The sequence below is a fragment of the Rhinoraja longicauda genome, chromosome 3 (genome assembly GCF_053455715.1).
Source record: "Rhinoraja longicauda isolate Sanriku21f chromosome 3, sRhiLon1.1, whole genome shotgun sequence".
In the NCBI taxonomy this organism is placed as follows: domain Eukaryota; kingdom Metazoa; phylum Chordata; class Chondrichthyes; order Rajiformes; family Arhynchobatidae; genus Rhinoraja; species Rhinoraja longicauda.
In genome coordinates this window covers 29,784,193-29,799,427 of record NC_135955.1, presented here as the reverse complement: position 1 = coordinate 29,799,427, position 15,235 = coordinate 29,784,193, and the positions used below count along the sequence as shown (strand labels likewise).

At 47.8% G+C, this 15,235-nt stretch overlaps 1 protein-coding gene across 1 annotated transcript in view; it reads left to right on the top strand.

The window, feature by feature from the left end:
- The first annotated feature begins 4,974 nt into the window (after positions 1-4,974).
- Positions 4,975-15,235, top strand: part of pgm5 (phosphoglucomutase 5) — a 117,871-nt gene continuing 107,610 nt past the window's right edge. The window contains exon 1 of the mRNA XM_078396898.1: positions 4,975-5,378. Coding sequence (XP_078253024.1) covers positions 5,121-5,378 — 258 coding nt within the window. The 5' untranslated portion in view covers positions 4,975-5,120. The remainder of the gene's footprint in view (positions 5,379-15,235) is intronic.

Sequence of the window (15,235 nt, the reverse complement as noted above, 5' to 3'; positions counted from 1 at the left end):
GTTTGGTACTGTATGTGACAAGAATTCACAGTATGGATGCAATTCTGTAAAGTAACCGTATGTTCCTTTTGTAACATTGGGGGAGAGATTAATATTGGCCAGGACACCAGGAAAACTTCCCTGTTCTTTATTAAAGTAGTGACATATGATCCTTTACTTGAGAGAGCAGACACGGCCTTTTATGAACATCTTGTCCAAAGTGTAGTTCCTCCAACAGCTCAGCACAGCCTCAGCAGTTCAGTTTAGTTTAGAGATACAGCATGGAAACAGGCCCTGCAGCCCACTGAGTCTGTGCCAACCAGCAATCACCTATACGCTAGTTCTATCCTGCACACTAGGGACAATTTACAGAAGCCAACTAACCTACAAACTTGCACGTCTTTGGAATGTGGAAGTAAACCAAACACCCAGAGAAAACGCATGTGTTCACAGGGACAATATACAAACAGACAGCACCCTTAGTCTGGAACAATGCCAGATCTTTGGTGCTGTAAGGCAGCAATTCTACCACTGCCGCCATTTAGGGATACAGAGTGGAAACAGGCTCTTTGGTCCACAGTCCACATTAACCATTGATTACCCGTACACCACTTATCCCACTCGCTGAGCAGAGCTATGTTGTGGGATGAGATTAGATGGACAATAGAAAACATGCAAGAATGTGCTCAAAACCCCGTTGAACAAATGTGATATCACTATCACAGATTGTTTTACAGGGATATGGGCCAAACATAGGCGGGTGAGACTAGTGTAGATGTGACATGTTGGTTGGTGTGGGCAAGTTGGGCCGAAGAGCCTGTTACCGTCCTCTATCAGTTAACTGGGAATATTTGGCCCATGACGATGGGCGAGAAACATTTGGCATTGGATTAAGAGCATCAAGGCCATGTCAAGCACACACTAAGGACTTGCATGAGCAAAAGGATGAGACCACCTCACAAACTACTCACCCACCAGCACCTGCCCCCATCTCTTACCAGCCATTATTACCCACAGACCCAGAATGGAGGTAATTAAGACCAAAGAAGCACTCCAACCTGAAACATCGCCTATCCATGTTCTCCTGAGATGCTGCCTGAGCCTGACTCGCTGGGCCTTTCCAACACTTTGTGTCTTCTTTTGTAAACCAACAACTGCAGTTCCTTTTTTCTAGAAGTAACTCATCCTTCATCCCAAGGGACTGGGTTTGAAGAAGATCTCCGGAAATGTATACATGTGTGAGCCTTTAGACTCATTTGGCCTTCTCTATATTTCAGTTAATCAATTTAGTTTAGTATAGTTTAGAGATAAAGCATGGAAACAGGCCCATCAGCCCACGGAGACTATGCCACCCATTCATATCAGTCCTATGTTCTCCCACTTTCTCATCCACATCCTGCATATTAGGGGTAAATTTCAGAGGGCAGTTAACCTACAAACCCTCAAGTCTTTGGGATGTGGGAGGAAACTGGAGCACCCAGTGGAAACCCACGTGCAACTTCCACGCAGACCGCACCTGGGGTCAGGATTGAATCTGGAGCTGTGAGACCTCTCCAGAGACATGTGTTGCCCCAGCTCTAAGGATTTTCCTTTTAATGCCACAGTTTTGTGTTAATATATTTCAAAATTTGCTTTCCAATTTGTATTTGAATGTTCCAACAGTTGAAAGCAATTTCAGGTCCTTATTTTGAACGGAAATGTATTGCAAGGCTGAATGCTTAGAGAAATAAGCACGATTTAGGTTTGTTTTGGTTATTTTGCTTTTAGTAGAACAGGTTGAATTGAATAATTAAAATATATAATAATGTAAGTCAATACAAGAGAATTAGCAGCATGTTATTTTAACCATTTTATAAAAAGATGTTTGCATGCATTTATTGATTCATGGCTTTTTTGCCAACAAGGGTTGCACTGTAGAAATGAGGTTGTACGCGGATATTTTTGCATTCAGCATCTTTTTGTTCTGGTTTTGCGGATTACATGGAAAATACTCTTAAACGCGGGTGTCAGTATTTAAAGACAACAGGAATATGTATGTTTAACCAGCCTCTCACAATGTTCTGTCTAACCTACTTCAGCCCCACATTTGACGGCAATGGATCCTGAGCCACTCCGATGCCGGGAAGGGGTGAAGGCTCTTGTGGTCTGTTAAACTACTTTTTCCACTCGGGTAACATGCATCGTTCGTTCTCTCTCAGCAATGCAGTGAGATTCGTATTGTTTCCAACTGCGCTACCAATGTGGTAAAGACGCAACGGAGTTTATAGACAGTGGTCCTTGTAGATTCATGTATGGTTTTACTGTTGTGCGTCCGGTCCATAATCCAGGCCGGGTTTTGTACTGCGTTATCCTGGTGTTAGGAGACTTTCCTGAGAGCTGGAGGTAACGGTAACCAGCATCTGTACTGCCAATGATCTGCTAATAAAGAACTTATGTACACCGGAGTGCCTCTGAATGTACCCACTCATAAACATGGTGTTAGAAGTGGGATTCGAACCCACGCCTCCAGTTGGAGACCAAATGGGGGGAACGAAGTGCTTCCTCTTGGAGTGGTGGAGCTACAGTGCCACCTAGCGGCACAATCGTACAATTTGCAATTCTACGTCGTTGACCGCACAGTCGTGCCTCTCCTTGGTATTGATGCATGTATCGAGATGGGACTGGTTTCATTCGGCAAGGCCGTGCAACAGCTTGGCCCCACATCAGCAAAGGGGACCGCTTTTGCTGCACCCGGTTCCTGATTTACCCTGGTCCTCTGTGGCCACTGACATTTTTGAGTGGTGTGGCATTCAATATCTGGTCCTGGTGGATACCTATCCCGGGTGGTTTGAGATCGATTTGCTCCGCACAATTTCCTCAGCGGCGATAATTCAAAAACTGGCAAGACATTTCTCGGTCCATGGGTCTCCTCACACCCTCGTGTCGGATAATACCAGTCAATTTACCAGTCAGTGTTTCAAGGACTTTGCTACTCGCTGGGATTTTAAACACATCACCAGCAGCCCGGAGTATCCACAGTGGAACGGGCTAGCCGAGAGGGCTGTCCGCAGTACCAAACAGGTCATGGAGAGATCCAGAAGAGCTGGGTCCGATGTATTCCTGGACCTCCTCAATCTCCATAACGTGAATGTTGGGTTCGCCGGCCCAACGTCTGATGTCCAGACAAACTTGTACCACCCTTCCTGTTGCAAACCACACCTGCTGCAGGCCCGTGTTCACGAGCCCCAATCTGTTCAGGCTCAGCTGCAACATAAACAGCAGATCCAGAAGGCGTACTACGACAGGTCTAGCCGTCCTCTCCAGCCTCTGTCAGACCCAGAAGGGTCATGATCGTCTGGGCGTAGTTAGTGGGACCTGCCAGGAGCCACGGTCCTATCTTGTCCAATCGGAAGGAGGAACCTACTGGCGGAACAGAAAACACCTACCGGTGAATGAGCCGGTGCCATCTCAGCAGCATCCGCATGGCTACACGGAGGTCACAGATGGCAGGTTACAGACCGATGGAGGCCAGGCGTCAGCAGACCGCAAGCTGGTCTTTATAGCAACAAAGGAGCCGCTGGTGCCGGTGATGGAATCACCCATAAAATCGCCTATACAGTCACCCGTGACGTCACCGGTGCAGTCTCCTGTGTAAAAGGCCGTTGCGAGAGTGCCGTTTGAACCACCACCTATGGTGCTGCCACCTACAACGGGTACAGCGGAGGGCCTGTATCGTAATCGTGCAGGATGGGTCTGTAAGCCCAATCCCAAGTACCAAGACTGTGGCTAGACACTTATTATGGACTCTGATTAATCACAGTCCTTACCGTTCCCTTTCATTTATCTTACTCAATTTGTATCCTCCTCTGCTTAACGTTTGTCGTAGTTGCTGTTTTTATCCCTTATATTAGGATGTCGGTACGCTGTAGTTTTTTTTCATATTGTAGTGGCTTTATATGCTCTTATCTAGTTTGGGGGCTTATGCTTAAGAAGGAGGATGTAGATTCATGTCTGGTTTTACTGTTGTGCATCAGGTCCATAATCCAGGCCGGGGTTTGTACTGCATTATCCTGGTGTTAGCACTGCTAGTTAGGAGACTATCCTGAGAGCTGGAGGTAACGGTAGCCAGCATCTGTACTGCCAATGATCTGCTAATAAAGAACTTATATACACAGGAGTGCCTCTGAATGTACCCACTCACAAACAGTCCTCACGCAGGAGGTGTTCAACGACTGTTCTACCTAAGAACACTGAAGAAGTCTGGTCTACCCCAACAGCTGCTGACGACATTCTACCGCTGCACCATAGAGAGCATCCTAACACATGGCATCCCTGTGTGGCACCTCAGCTGCACGGAGGCAGAGAGGAAAGCTCTTCAGTGGGTAGTCCATAGAGCTCAGAGGACCATCGGAACACAGCTACCAGCCTTGGAGGGCATCTACAACACACGATGCCTCAGAAAAGCCACCAGCATCCACAAAGACTCTTCACACCCCTGCAACAGTCTGTTCAAACTTCTACCATCGGGCAGACGATACAAGGCCTTCTAAGCCCGCACCTCCAGACTCAGGAACAGCTTCATCCCCAGGGCCATAGCTGCTATAAACCGGTCCTGCTGAGCCGGATGGTCACATCGCACAGTGATCCGGCACAGATCTACTTGCACTTTATTCTGTTTTAAAACTGTTACAATTTGTTTCATTGGGTTGTTGTTGTTGTTTAAATTAATACTGACTAGCTAATTAAATGATTGCATCTTATGGGAGGCGCATTCCCAATCTCGTTGTACAATGACAATAAAGATGTATTGTATTGTATTGTGATTTATGTGGCTATTGTTGGGAGAGGCGGGGACTCCTGGGTCCATTAATGAGGTGGCTGCGCTTGGAGTGAGTGACAGGGGCTGATCTCCTTGAACAAGTGGTTGGTTGCAATGCACACTGAACGCATCCAGTTACAACACAACACTGGCGCAAGTCGCTGTTTTACTTGTAAGGGCTATTTATAGACCGCTGCAGTAATTCATTGCAAGGTCTTAACGTCGCCACGCCCCTGCTCTTTTACTCAGTGAGTGTGTGAGTGTGTGTTTGTTGGCGACTCTTAGTTCAAAGGCTAAGAGCCCATAAGCAGCAACACCCAGCGTTAAAGGGAGCCGGAGCATCATGGAAAACAACCCCATCCCAGTTGTCACCGTCCAGACTACCCCTTACGATGACCAGAGACCCGGGACCAGCGGACTGAGGAAGAAAACCTCCGTCTTCGAAAGCAAGAGGAACTATCTGCAGAACTTTACCCAAAGCGTCCTATCTTCCATCGACCTGAGGGACCGGCAGGGCTGTACCATGGTGTTGGGGAGTGATGGCCGATACTTCAGCAGGACCGCGATCGACACCATCGTGCAGATGGCTGCTGCAAACGGGGTAAGTGGCAGAAAGTGTTCTTCAACTTTATAAAGGTACCATCCTCGCACGGCGTGGCGTGGCGCGACGCGACTGCAAAGACAGCGAGGAAGGTGCGCTGTTAACACGCTAAGAGTTCCCTCAAAAAGTTTGTAGATCTCCTTTTGAATTGCTCTCGGTCTTACAGTTTCGTTGGGTTGTTGTTGTTTAAATCAATCAAATTATTGCATCGTATGGGAGGCGCATTCCCAATCTCGTTGTACCCCTGTACAATGACAATAAAGATGTATTGTATTGTACAGATCTCCCCAGGATCCTTCATAGAGCCTTGAAAGTGAGCTGTAGATGTCCTCATCACTTGAAGCGAGGCTTGGAAATGTCCCCCTGAGCCTTAGTGGCTTTGTTATTCATATTGATTTGCTCATTTTCTCGTTTAAATCGGGGTGCAAGTAAAACGTTTCATTTTCTAATGGGATATCATCAGCTGATATTGGTTTGTTTTACGCGATCTCTTAGAATTCAATGGGCTAATGATTCCGTGGGTTGCGAAAGACTCTGCCTAAATCATATCCACCCATTCCGCAGAGGACACGGGTAGTAATGTCTTTACATACATCGTGCGGAGCAAAATAAACCTCGTTTGCTATTTCTCGTGAGTGACTTTGAATTTCACGTCGGACTTTAGCGGATCTCTTCCTCTGACCACTGGGGGAGGCAGTAATCTGGTTCAGAATGGATCCAGTTGTCGCCAAGTTGTCGAGGCGCAAGTGACTTGATACTCAATAAATCATACAGCACAGAAGCAGGCCCTTCGGCCCAACATGTCCTAGCGTCTATAAAAACACCAACTAACTAATACCATTTACTGGCTCTCTATCTACTCCTCGCTCCCTCTCTCTCAATCATACATTTCCCTCAATTTCTCTCTCTCATATCTCTCGCACGCCCCTCCCTCTCGCACGCCCCTCCCTCTGTGCCACACCCTCTGTCTCTGCCTCACCCTCCGTCTCTGTCACACTTCCCCCTGCGTCTGTCACACTTCCCCTGTCTCTGTCACACCTCCCCCTGTCCCTGTCACACCTCCCCTGTCTCTGTCACACTTCCCCCTGTCTCTGTCACACATCCCCCTGTGTCTGTCACACCTCCCCCTGTCCTTGTCATGCCCCTCCCTCTCTGTCACACCTCCCCCTGTGTCTGTCACACCTCCCCCTGTCTCTGTCACACTTCCCCCTGTCTCTGTCACACCTCCCCCTGTCCTTGTCATGCCCCTCCCTCTCTGTCACACCTCCCCCTGTCTCTGTCACACCTCCCCTGTCTCTGTCACACTTGTCCCTGTCTCTGTCACACTTGTCCCTGTCACACTTCCCCCTGTTCCTGTCACACTCCCCCCTGTCTCTGTCACACCCTCCGTCTCTGTCACACCTCCCCCTGTCTCTGCCACAACTCTCCCTCTCTCTCGTACCTCTTTCTCACACATCTTTTGCTCCCTCTTGACAGAAGGTCAGGGGTTCAGATTTCACTCCTGAGATCTGAGCACAAAATGAATCTAGGCTAATGCACCCAGATCAGAACGGAATGCATTATCAGAGATGCTGCCCTTTGTGGCGAATGCTGAAGATCCTGGCATTATTTTGGAGAAACATGGGATTTCCATCCGGGACAATACTTCCAATCAACATTAATCATAAGACTTGGCTTGTTATTATTAATACCTTGCCACATTGCTGTTTGGGGGAATGTGCTTAGCATACATTGGTAGCCACTTGACACAACAGGGACTGAATTTCAAAACACCTTCATTGGCTGCAATTCATTTTGATAGGGTGGAGAAGTTGTCATTGGAGATGAACATCTTTTTTATAGCCCTTCTGATTTCAATGTGTTGATCCAACGTGCCAGGACTGCTGTAGATAGCTTATTCTATGTGTGTTTGGTGAGAACATAAGGCGGAACCCGCAACTGGGTGTTGAATTTTAAGATGAGCATCTTTGAAAGTGGTTCCACCTTGATGTTCACAGACCAGAACTGGAGGATCATAAAGGTCCCAGAGGGTTGTAGGATTGGAGGAGGTGACTATGATATGATGGAGCATGAGCACAGAGCAATTAGAAAAATAAAGGAGCGCATGTTTGCTACTGAGTTACATTTTCCCGTTAAATTTGAGCCAAAGTCTCTATCCAAAGGATACTGTCCAAACTTAAACAGACCTTGAAATGTCTTCTGATAGTGCTTGGAATGGGGGATGCAGCATCTTGATTTTTAAAAGAAAAGGAGCTTAATAAGTTGAAGATACAGGAGGAAATTGTTAAAAGATGCAACATTGGTGGTGTCTTCAAACAGTAGAAATGAAGAGAAAAGAGCTGCAAACATTTCCAACCTGTAAGTACTGCAAAGTACTTATAGTACTCAAGCAAGTAAATTGAGATCCACTCAAGGTTGCTCCAACACTATTTCACCTCTCTCCATCAACATATCTTCCTATTCCTTTCTCAGTCTTGCGTTGTGAGATTCACCTGGAGGTATGTGTTATTTACATCCCTGTGGATATGCTCCACATTTTCACAACCCAGGCTGAAGTAGCTTTGTCTGCATTTCCTTAGGGAATTATCAGTGATTCTGAGATACTTAGCTCTTTATTCCACCCACAAATGGAACTCTTACTAATAATATAATAGAAAACCCAGAAAAAGAGCAGGTCTGGCAACTCTGTGAAAAGGTACCCACAGGCAGTCAATGCCCACACAGCAAGCTCCCACTACCAATAAGAGGATAATAACCCATGCTTCTTCTTCCTGATTGTTTGATCAAATTTAACCTGTATCTCCTCCCATTATGTGAATTTCATGCCAAACACATCCTTCGGCATATTGAAAAAAATATCTTGTGTTTTGATGAGCCCAGATTTCTTTACATGGTTAAAAATCGTTAAGGAGAACAGAATTTTGCACAAATGAGAACGGCAAGCATTTAAGAAGGCCAATTGCATGTTCTTTATAACAAGTTTCGTGAGGCAAAAATGCTTGGATAGAATTATACAGGGCTTTGTAGAGCCCAACACTGTTCTGCTGTATGAAGCTTTGAGAAAGCTAAACCTGACAAAACAAGAATGCTATTTTTCACCAGACTGATTCCCGGGATAGTTGTACGAGTGGAGATTGAGTCAATTAAGTTACTAGAGTTTAGAAGAATGAGAAGAGGTCTCGACAGGCTAGATATGGGGAGGATGTTTCCCTGACTGCTCTGTTTACGACCAGGGCCCCTGTCTATGGAACCCAGATATGCTACAATGCTGAGAACTATATTAAGCACTCTGTATCTTCGCCTTTGCTCTATCTATTGTACTTGAGTTTGACTTGATTGTATTTATGTACGGTACATCTGATCTGTTTGAATTGCATACAGAACAAAGCTTGTCACTGTACCTTGGTACACGTGACAATAACAAACCTAAACCTAACCTTGTTCATATCGAAGGGAGCAGCCTGGCAGGCCGAATGTACTAAACCTAATCCTATCATTTCTATTTTGAATGTTTGGAGACAGTCTTGGTTCAAGTGAACATGTGGGAATACTACTTGAGGGCAGAGTAACTACATAACCAAGAGTGTGGACTTTAAAAATAGGACAAAGGATCAGGGTTTCAAAGATAAGAGGTGATCAGATGTATCAGTGTCATCAGGAAGTGTAACATTTGTTAGTGTGCTGTTCTAGCTTTAGGTTTGGGCTATCTAATGTTGAACAGATTTAAGGTTAGCAATCTAATTACAATGTTGATGTTTCTTATGAATTTGTTATTTTCATTCTTCTAAGAAATGGAGAGTGAGCAGTGCAAACATTTTTGATCAGCTCGTAAACCTCTGTTAACGGTGCTTTGAAGGCAGATGTTAATTCCCCATTGGGAGTTTGAAGCAATCAGCTGTGCGCTGGGAAATATAAAACTTCTGCAAAGGGAAAATATAGCAATTACAGAATCTGAAAGCACAGGTACCAGCCTCTCACCTCTTTATGCCCACGACATCAGAAAAAGCTATCAGTGTGTATCCTACACCCCAGATCTTGTCCATAACCCTCTACATCATGGCACGTTAAATGCACTGAAGCCTTGTTCCTCTACCACACAGGGATTTTTAGAACGTGTCCTCAGTTCCCTTCTAATGCCTCAAATCCATGTCTTTTTTGTTTTTAAGCTTTATGCTAAGGGAATTAATTCCTTCCTGTTCAAGCTATGTAAGCCTTTCATAAATCTATACTCTTCAATTAAGTTATCTAACAGCCCCCACACCCCCAAAAAATTCCCAGACAACTTCCAACCTCTTTTCATATTTAAACGTTTCCATCCCTGCTAATATCCATTCGTATCTCTTCCGAATCCCCTCTACTGCTCTACAGCTCTACATGCTTCCTGGATTGTTGTGCCCAGAACTGTACATCAGAGCACCTTTTTTAATCACACAAAGTGTCATTTTGAAAGAGCAATGATGATTGTATTCTAGGCTACTAACCGTGCAGACTGCCAAAGCCATTTGGCAGAACCCCCATCATCAGAATTCGGTGAAGAACCGATATCTCACTTGACTGATGGTAAGAGGGGGCCTCCCCGTCACATCCTCCCTGTATAGTATGGTTTCACCCCCAATACATGCTGCCCTCAGCACGGTTGCAATGAGGATGAGATGACTGTCCACCTCTTAGTAGACTGTGTATTTGCAAATAAAGGCTTGGAAAGGATGCAAGGGTTCTTGTCACGGTTCATCTGGGACAGCTGTGTTACAGAGGATGCTGTGATCTGCGGGCTGGTCATGAGGATGCATACCAATACGGGCTTCAAATTCTGCAGGAAAGTCATAACTCAGTGGAAGACACGCTTGGGTCACCCAGAACCTGTTGGTCTTCCAGGAAACGAGATGTCCCTAAGGGAATGCTGCCGACTGCCATATTCCATACTGCAGGAATACGTGCTGAGGGATTGACTACAGCTTGGTACAGCCAACACGTAGGTTGTATGGAGAAGGAATTGCAGTCCAAAGTCCTGCTGCCACTATCTTGTCCTGTCCTGTATAGAAGCCTCTCAAACACTAAAAGTTTGTATTGCCTAAAGGAGGCCACATGATTGTCAATGGTGCTCTGTATACAGAACGTGCTCAAACTACAAATGTATTGAACCAATATCACTGAATGTTGAGACGGAATGACACTGTGAATATAAAGAAAGCCTTGAACTGTTTCTTTTTGCATTTCTTGTAGATGTATTTATTTTAATTTGAATAAAAATGGTTTATTTTGAAATTAATAAAAGTAGGCAGATAATTTGCAAGCTCCCACAGATAGCAATGTGACCATGAGCTGATTCAATAGTTTTAGTGATATTTTATCAAAATTATGTTTGAGGGCCATGTCAATTTTATAGATTTGTGTACGTCTTTAGAGCAGTGAGGTTAAGATTTAATAGAGAGGTTCCAAACGATGAAGGGTTGTGTTAGAATTGAGTGGAACTAAAGAGGATTGATTGATAATTAGATTAAAAAATCTAAAATAATTGACATAAATGTTAAAGGGAAAATAGTTTAATTAAACAATTTGTTGTGATCCGGAATGCACCATCTAAAAAGGCAGTGGAAATAGCTTCAAAAGGAACATTCAAAAGGGAATTGAATATTTATTAAAAAAGAAAACTTAGTGCAAGTCCAGGGAAGGGGAAGAACAAGGCAACGGGACTAATTGGAGAATATCTACAAGGAGCTGCGACATTCCCAATAAACTGTGTGGCCATCAACGGTCCTATAAATATCTGAATCAGCTCTATTTGGTTACCTGTCATAGTGGAAACAGGCCCTTCAGCCCAACTTGCCCACACTGACCAACATGTCCCAACTCCACTAGTTCCACCTGCCTGCGTAAGGCCCTCTAAACTTGTCCTGTCCATGAACCTGTCTAAATGTTTCTTAAAGATGGCGATAGTACCTGTCTTGTTTTGGTTAAAACCAAATTAATGGCGCGATTGAATAAAATTAGGGTCATAATGTCAAACAGCATGGTAACAGGCCCTTCAGCCCAACTCATCCACGCCAACCAAGGTGCCCCATCAAAGCTAGTCTCATTTACCCTCATTTGGCTATATCTCTCTAAACCTTTTCTAACCATATTCTTGTCCAAGTGTCTTTTAAATGCTGTTATAGTACCTGCTTTAAGCTGCCCGTCAGCTTATTCCATATATCTACTGCACCTGAGTAGAAACGTTGCCCCTCAGGTTTGTATTAAATCTTGTCCCTTTCACCTTAAACACATACTGTACGTCTCCTTGTTTTTGAGTCCCCTATCGTGCTTAAAAGACTCTGTACATTTACCCTGTAGTGGGTGCGGTCACCGCGGTAATCAGGCCAGACGCCAGGTGAGTAATTAATAACTTTATTACCTGTGGTATCAAACACCGCACTCAAGAAGAACGTGAGTCGACACACCCAAACCCTTTATAGTCCCAGACCACCTGACCCAAGGGGACTGACCCAGGAAGTGACCTAATCCCTCCCGTCCACTGAGTGCCAAGTGGAATGACCAAGGGAGTGGCCTAGCCCCCGGGTGCCGCCACAGGACCCCCCCCCCAAGAACCGAAGGCACGAAACGGACAGGGGGACGGATGAAACGGCCAGCCCGTGTGCGCGCCACGGCGGGCGCAGGAAGCAGAACCACCCCGCCAGGGGAAGGCACCCGCGGGAACTTCGGGGGTAAGGGCCGGGACGCGGGACGACCCCGAGGGCGAGGCTGCGCCAGTAGCACCGGCTGGCTAATGTCCACATGCGCCGGCTTCAGCCGTGAAAGAGAGACCGTCTCAGGACGACCCCCCATGTCCAACACGAAGGTGGCAGAGCCCCGCTCAAGCACTTTGAACGGTCCCTCATAAGGCCGCTGAAGGGGTGGCCGGTGGGCATCCCGACGCAGGAACACAAAAGGACAGTCCTGCAGGGCGGAAGGGACATGTGACCGCACCGAACTGTGGCGAGACGTCGGCACTGGCGCCAGCGAGCCCACCGTCTCCCGAAGGCGTTGCAGGGCGGCTGAGGGCTGATCTGCCTGACCCTGGGCGGAGGGAACGAACTCTCCGGGCACCGTCAACGGAGCCCCGTAAACCAATTCCGCCGAGGAGGTGGCCAAGTCCTCCTTGGGGGCGGTGCGGACACCCAGTAAAACCCACGGCAACGCGTCAATCCAGTCCGGGCCAACGAGCCGGGCCTTCAGAGCGGCCTTGAGCTGGCGGTGGAAACGCTCCACCAGGCCGTTCGCCTGCGGATGGTACGCTGTGGTGCGGTGCAGGTTAACCCCCAGCAGTTGGGCCATGGATGACCACAGCTCGGAGGTGAATTGTGGCCCCCTGTCGGACGTAATATGGAGCGGAACCCCAAATCTGGCAATCCAATTTGCCGCCAAGGCACGGGCACAAGTAGAGGCACACGTGTCCGGCAGTGGAACTGCCTCCGGCCACCGCGTGAAACGGTCCACCATAGTCAGGAGGTAGGTGAAACCCCGAGAAGGCGGCAGCGGCCCCACGATGTCCACATGGATGTGGTCAAAACGGTGGCGAGGGACGGGGAACTCCTGGAGCGGCGCACGCACATGCCGCTGTACCTTTGAGGTTTGGCACGGGATGCAGGTGCGCACCCAATGCCCAACCTGCTTGCGTAACCCGTGCCAAACGAAACGGGAAGCCACGAGGGTCGTCGTCGCCCGAATGGAAGGGTGGGACAGCCCGTGGAGCACCTCGAACACCCGGCGTCGCCAGGCAACAGGCACGATTGGGCGTGGCTGCCCGGTGGACACATCGCAAAGCAGTGTCACGCCCCCAGTGCCACAGGGAACGTCCTCCAACCTGAGGCCCGAAACGGCGGTACGGTAGGCGGACATCTCGTTATCGGACAGCTGGGCCGCCGCCAGGGCTGAGTAGTCGATTCCATCAGCCACTTGCAGAACGGCGTGGACCGCGGGTATCCGTCGGCCGTTGGATGGACTTCCAACGCGTCGAGGGCCAGGTGACGGGCCATCATGAGCTCATCGGCGCGCCTGCCCAACGCCTGCATGTTGGGGAACGGGGCGTCGAGGAGCTGCTGGCGGAGGTCGGACGGCAGCAGCATCAGGTAAACATGCTTAAAAAGGAACCCGGGCTCGTAGTCGCCTAGCAGTGCCTGCATGTCGGCCAGTAGTACCGACGGGCGGCGGTCACCCAGGGGCGGCATTCGGAGGATCCGGGTTGCCCGCTCAGCCTCGCAGAGGCCGAACTGCTGACGGAGGAAGGCTTTAAGGGCCACGTATTTATCGGTTGCCGGGGGGTCGCGGAGGAAGGGTCGGACCAGGCGCGCGGTGGCCGGGTCGAGGGCGCTGACATCGTGAAAGTATTTAGTGGCGTCGGCAGTTATGCCCCGCAGGGCGAACTGTGCCTCGGCCTGGTCAAACCAGAAGTCGGGGTCCTCGGTCCACAATGGAGGCAGCCACACCGACACGGCGTGGATAGCGGCGCGGGCGGCAGGGTCCGCGGGAAGGTCCAAAAGCGGTTGTGGTTGTGGTTGACTGGAAGAGTCGGGTAGTAGCAGGTTCTGGTCCATCGCGACTTGCGAGGGAAAGTCGGGGTCACCAGTGTAGTGGGTGCGGTCACCGCGGTAATCAGGCCAGACGCCAGGTGAGTAATTAATAACTTTATTACCTGTGGAATCAAACACCGCACTCAAGAAGAACGTGAGTCGACACACCCAAACCCTTTATAGTCCCAGACCACCTGACCCAAGGGGACTGACCCAGGAAGTGACCTAATCCCTCCCGTCCACTGAGTGCCGAGTGGAATGACCAAGGGAGTGGCCTAGCCCCCGGGTGCCGCCACAACCCTATCTATTCCTCTCATGATTTTATACACCTCTATAAGATCATCCCTTGGCCTCCTGTGCTCCAAGGAATAAAGTTGTATTTTGCTCCACCTCTCCCTATGGCTCAGGCACTCAAGTCTTGGAAACGTACTTGTAATTCTCCTCTGGACTTCTCCCAACCTAATGACATCCTTCCTACAGCAGGGTAACCAAAGCTGAACACAGTCCTCCAAGTATGGCTTCATCAACATTGTTGTATAACTGTAATATAATGTCCCAACTTCTATACTCTGGTGCTAACAAACATTTGGTGTATCCAGCAAGCTAAAGAACAATGTTGATTGTGCTTTTTATATTTTAGAAATTAATTTATGGTATCTGTGTTGCTTATGAATCCCACATTTGTTGCTCACAGAGCCCCCATTACTTATTGCCTTCTATGAGCTGCATTTTTGAACCATTATAGTTTGTGTGACAAAATGCGTTATATACTGCATTCCAGGATTTAAACGTGATGGTGGTGAAGAGACAACAATATATTATCAAGTTAAAGTAGTGTGTGGCAAGAAGAGGGCCTTGAGAACTTTTGTTCAAGGTTTCATTATTGAAAGAGCCTGGGAGGATAGCTGCAGCTCAGATTGCCGATGGTACTTTTTACAGCAATGATGTGCCATTGCAGGAGGGCGTGAATGTGTGGGGTGAAGCATGGGATGCATTGGCCAGGATGTTGTTGAATTGGCTGAGGAATGGCAGATGGAGTGTAATTCAAATCGTCGCAAGGTGTTATATTTTGGTATGACAAACCAGGGCAGGACTTGTACTGCAAATGCTAAGGCTCTGGGGAGTGTTATCGAACAGAAAGGCTTGGGGGAGCAGGTACACATTTCATGAAGGTGGGGCCACAGGTGGACAGGATAGTGAAAAAGGTGTTTGACACTTGCCTTCATTGGTCAGGGCATTGAGTACAGAAGTTGGGATGTCATGTTACAGCTGTACAAGATGTTGGTAAAGCCATATTTGGAGTACTGTGTA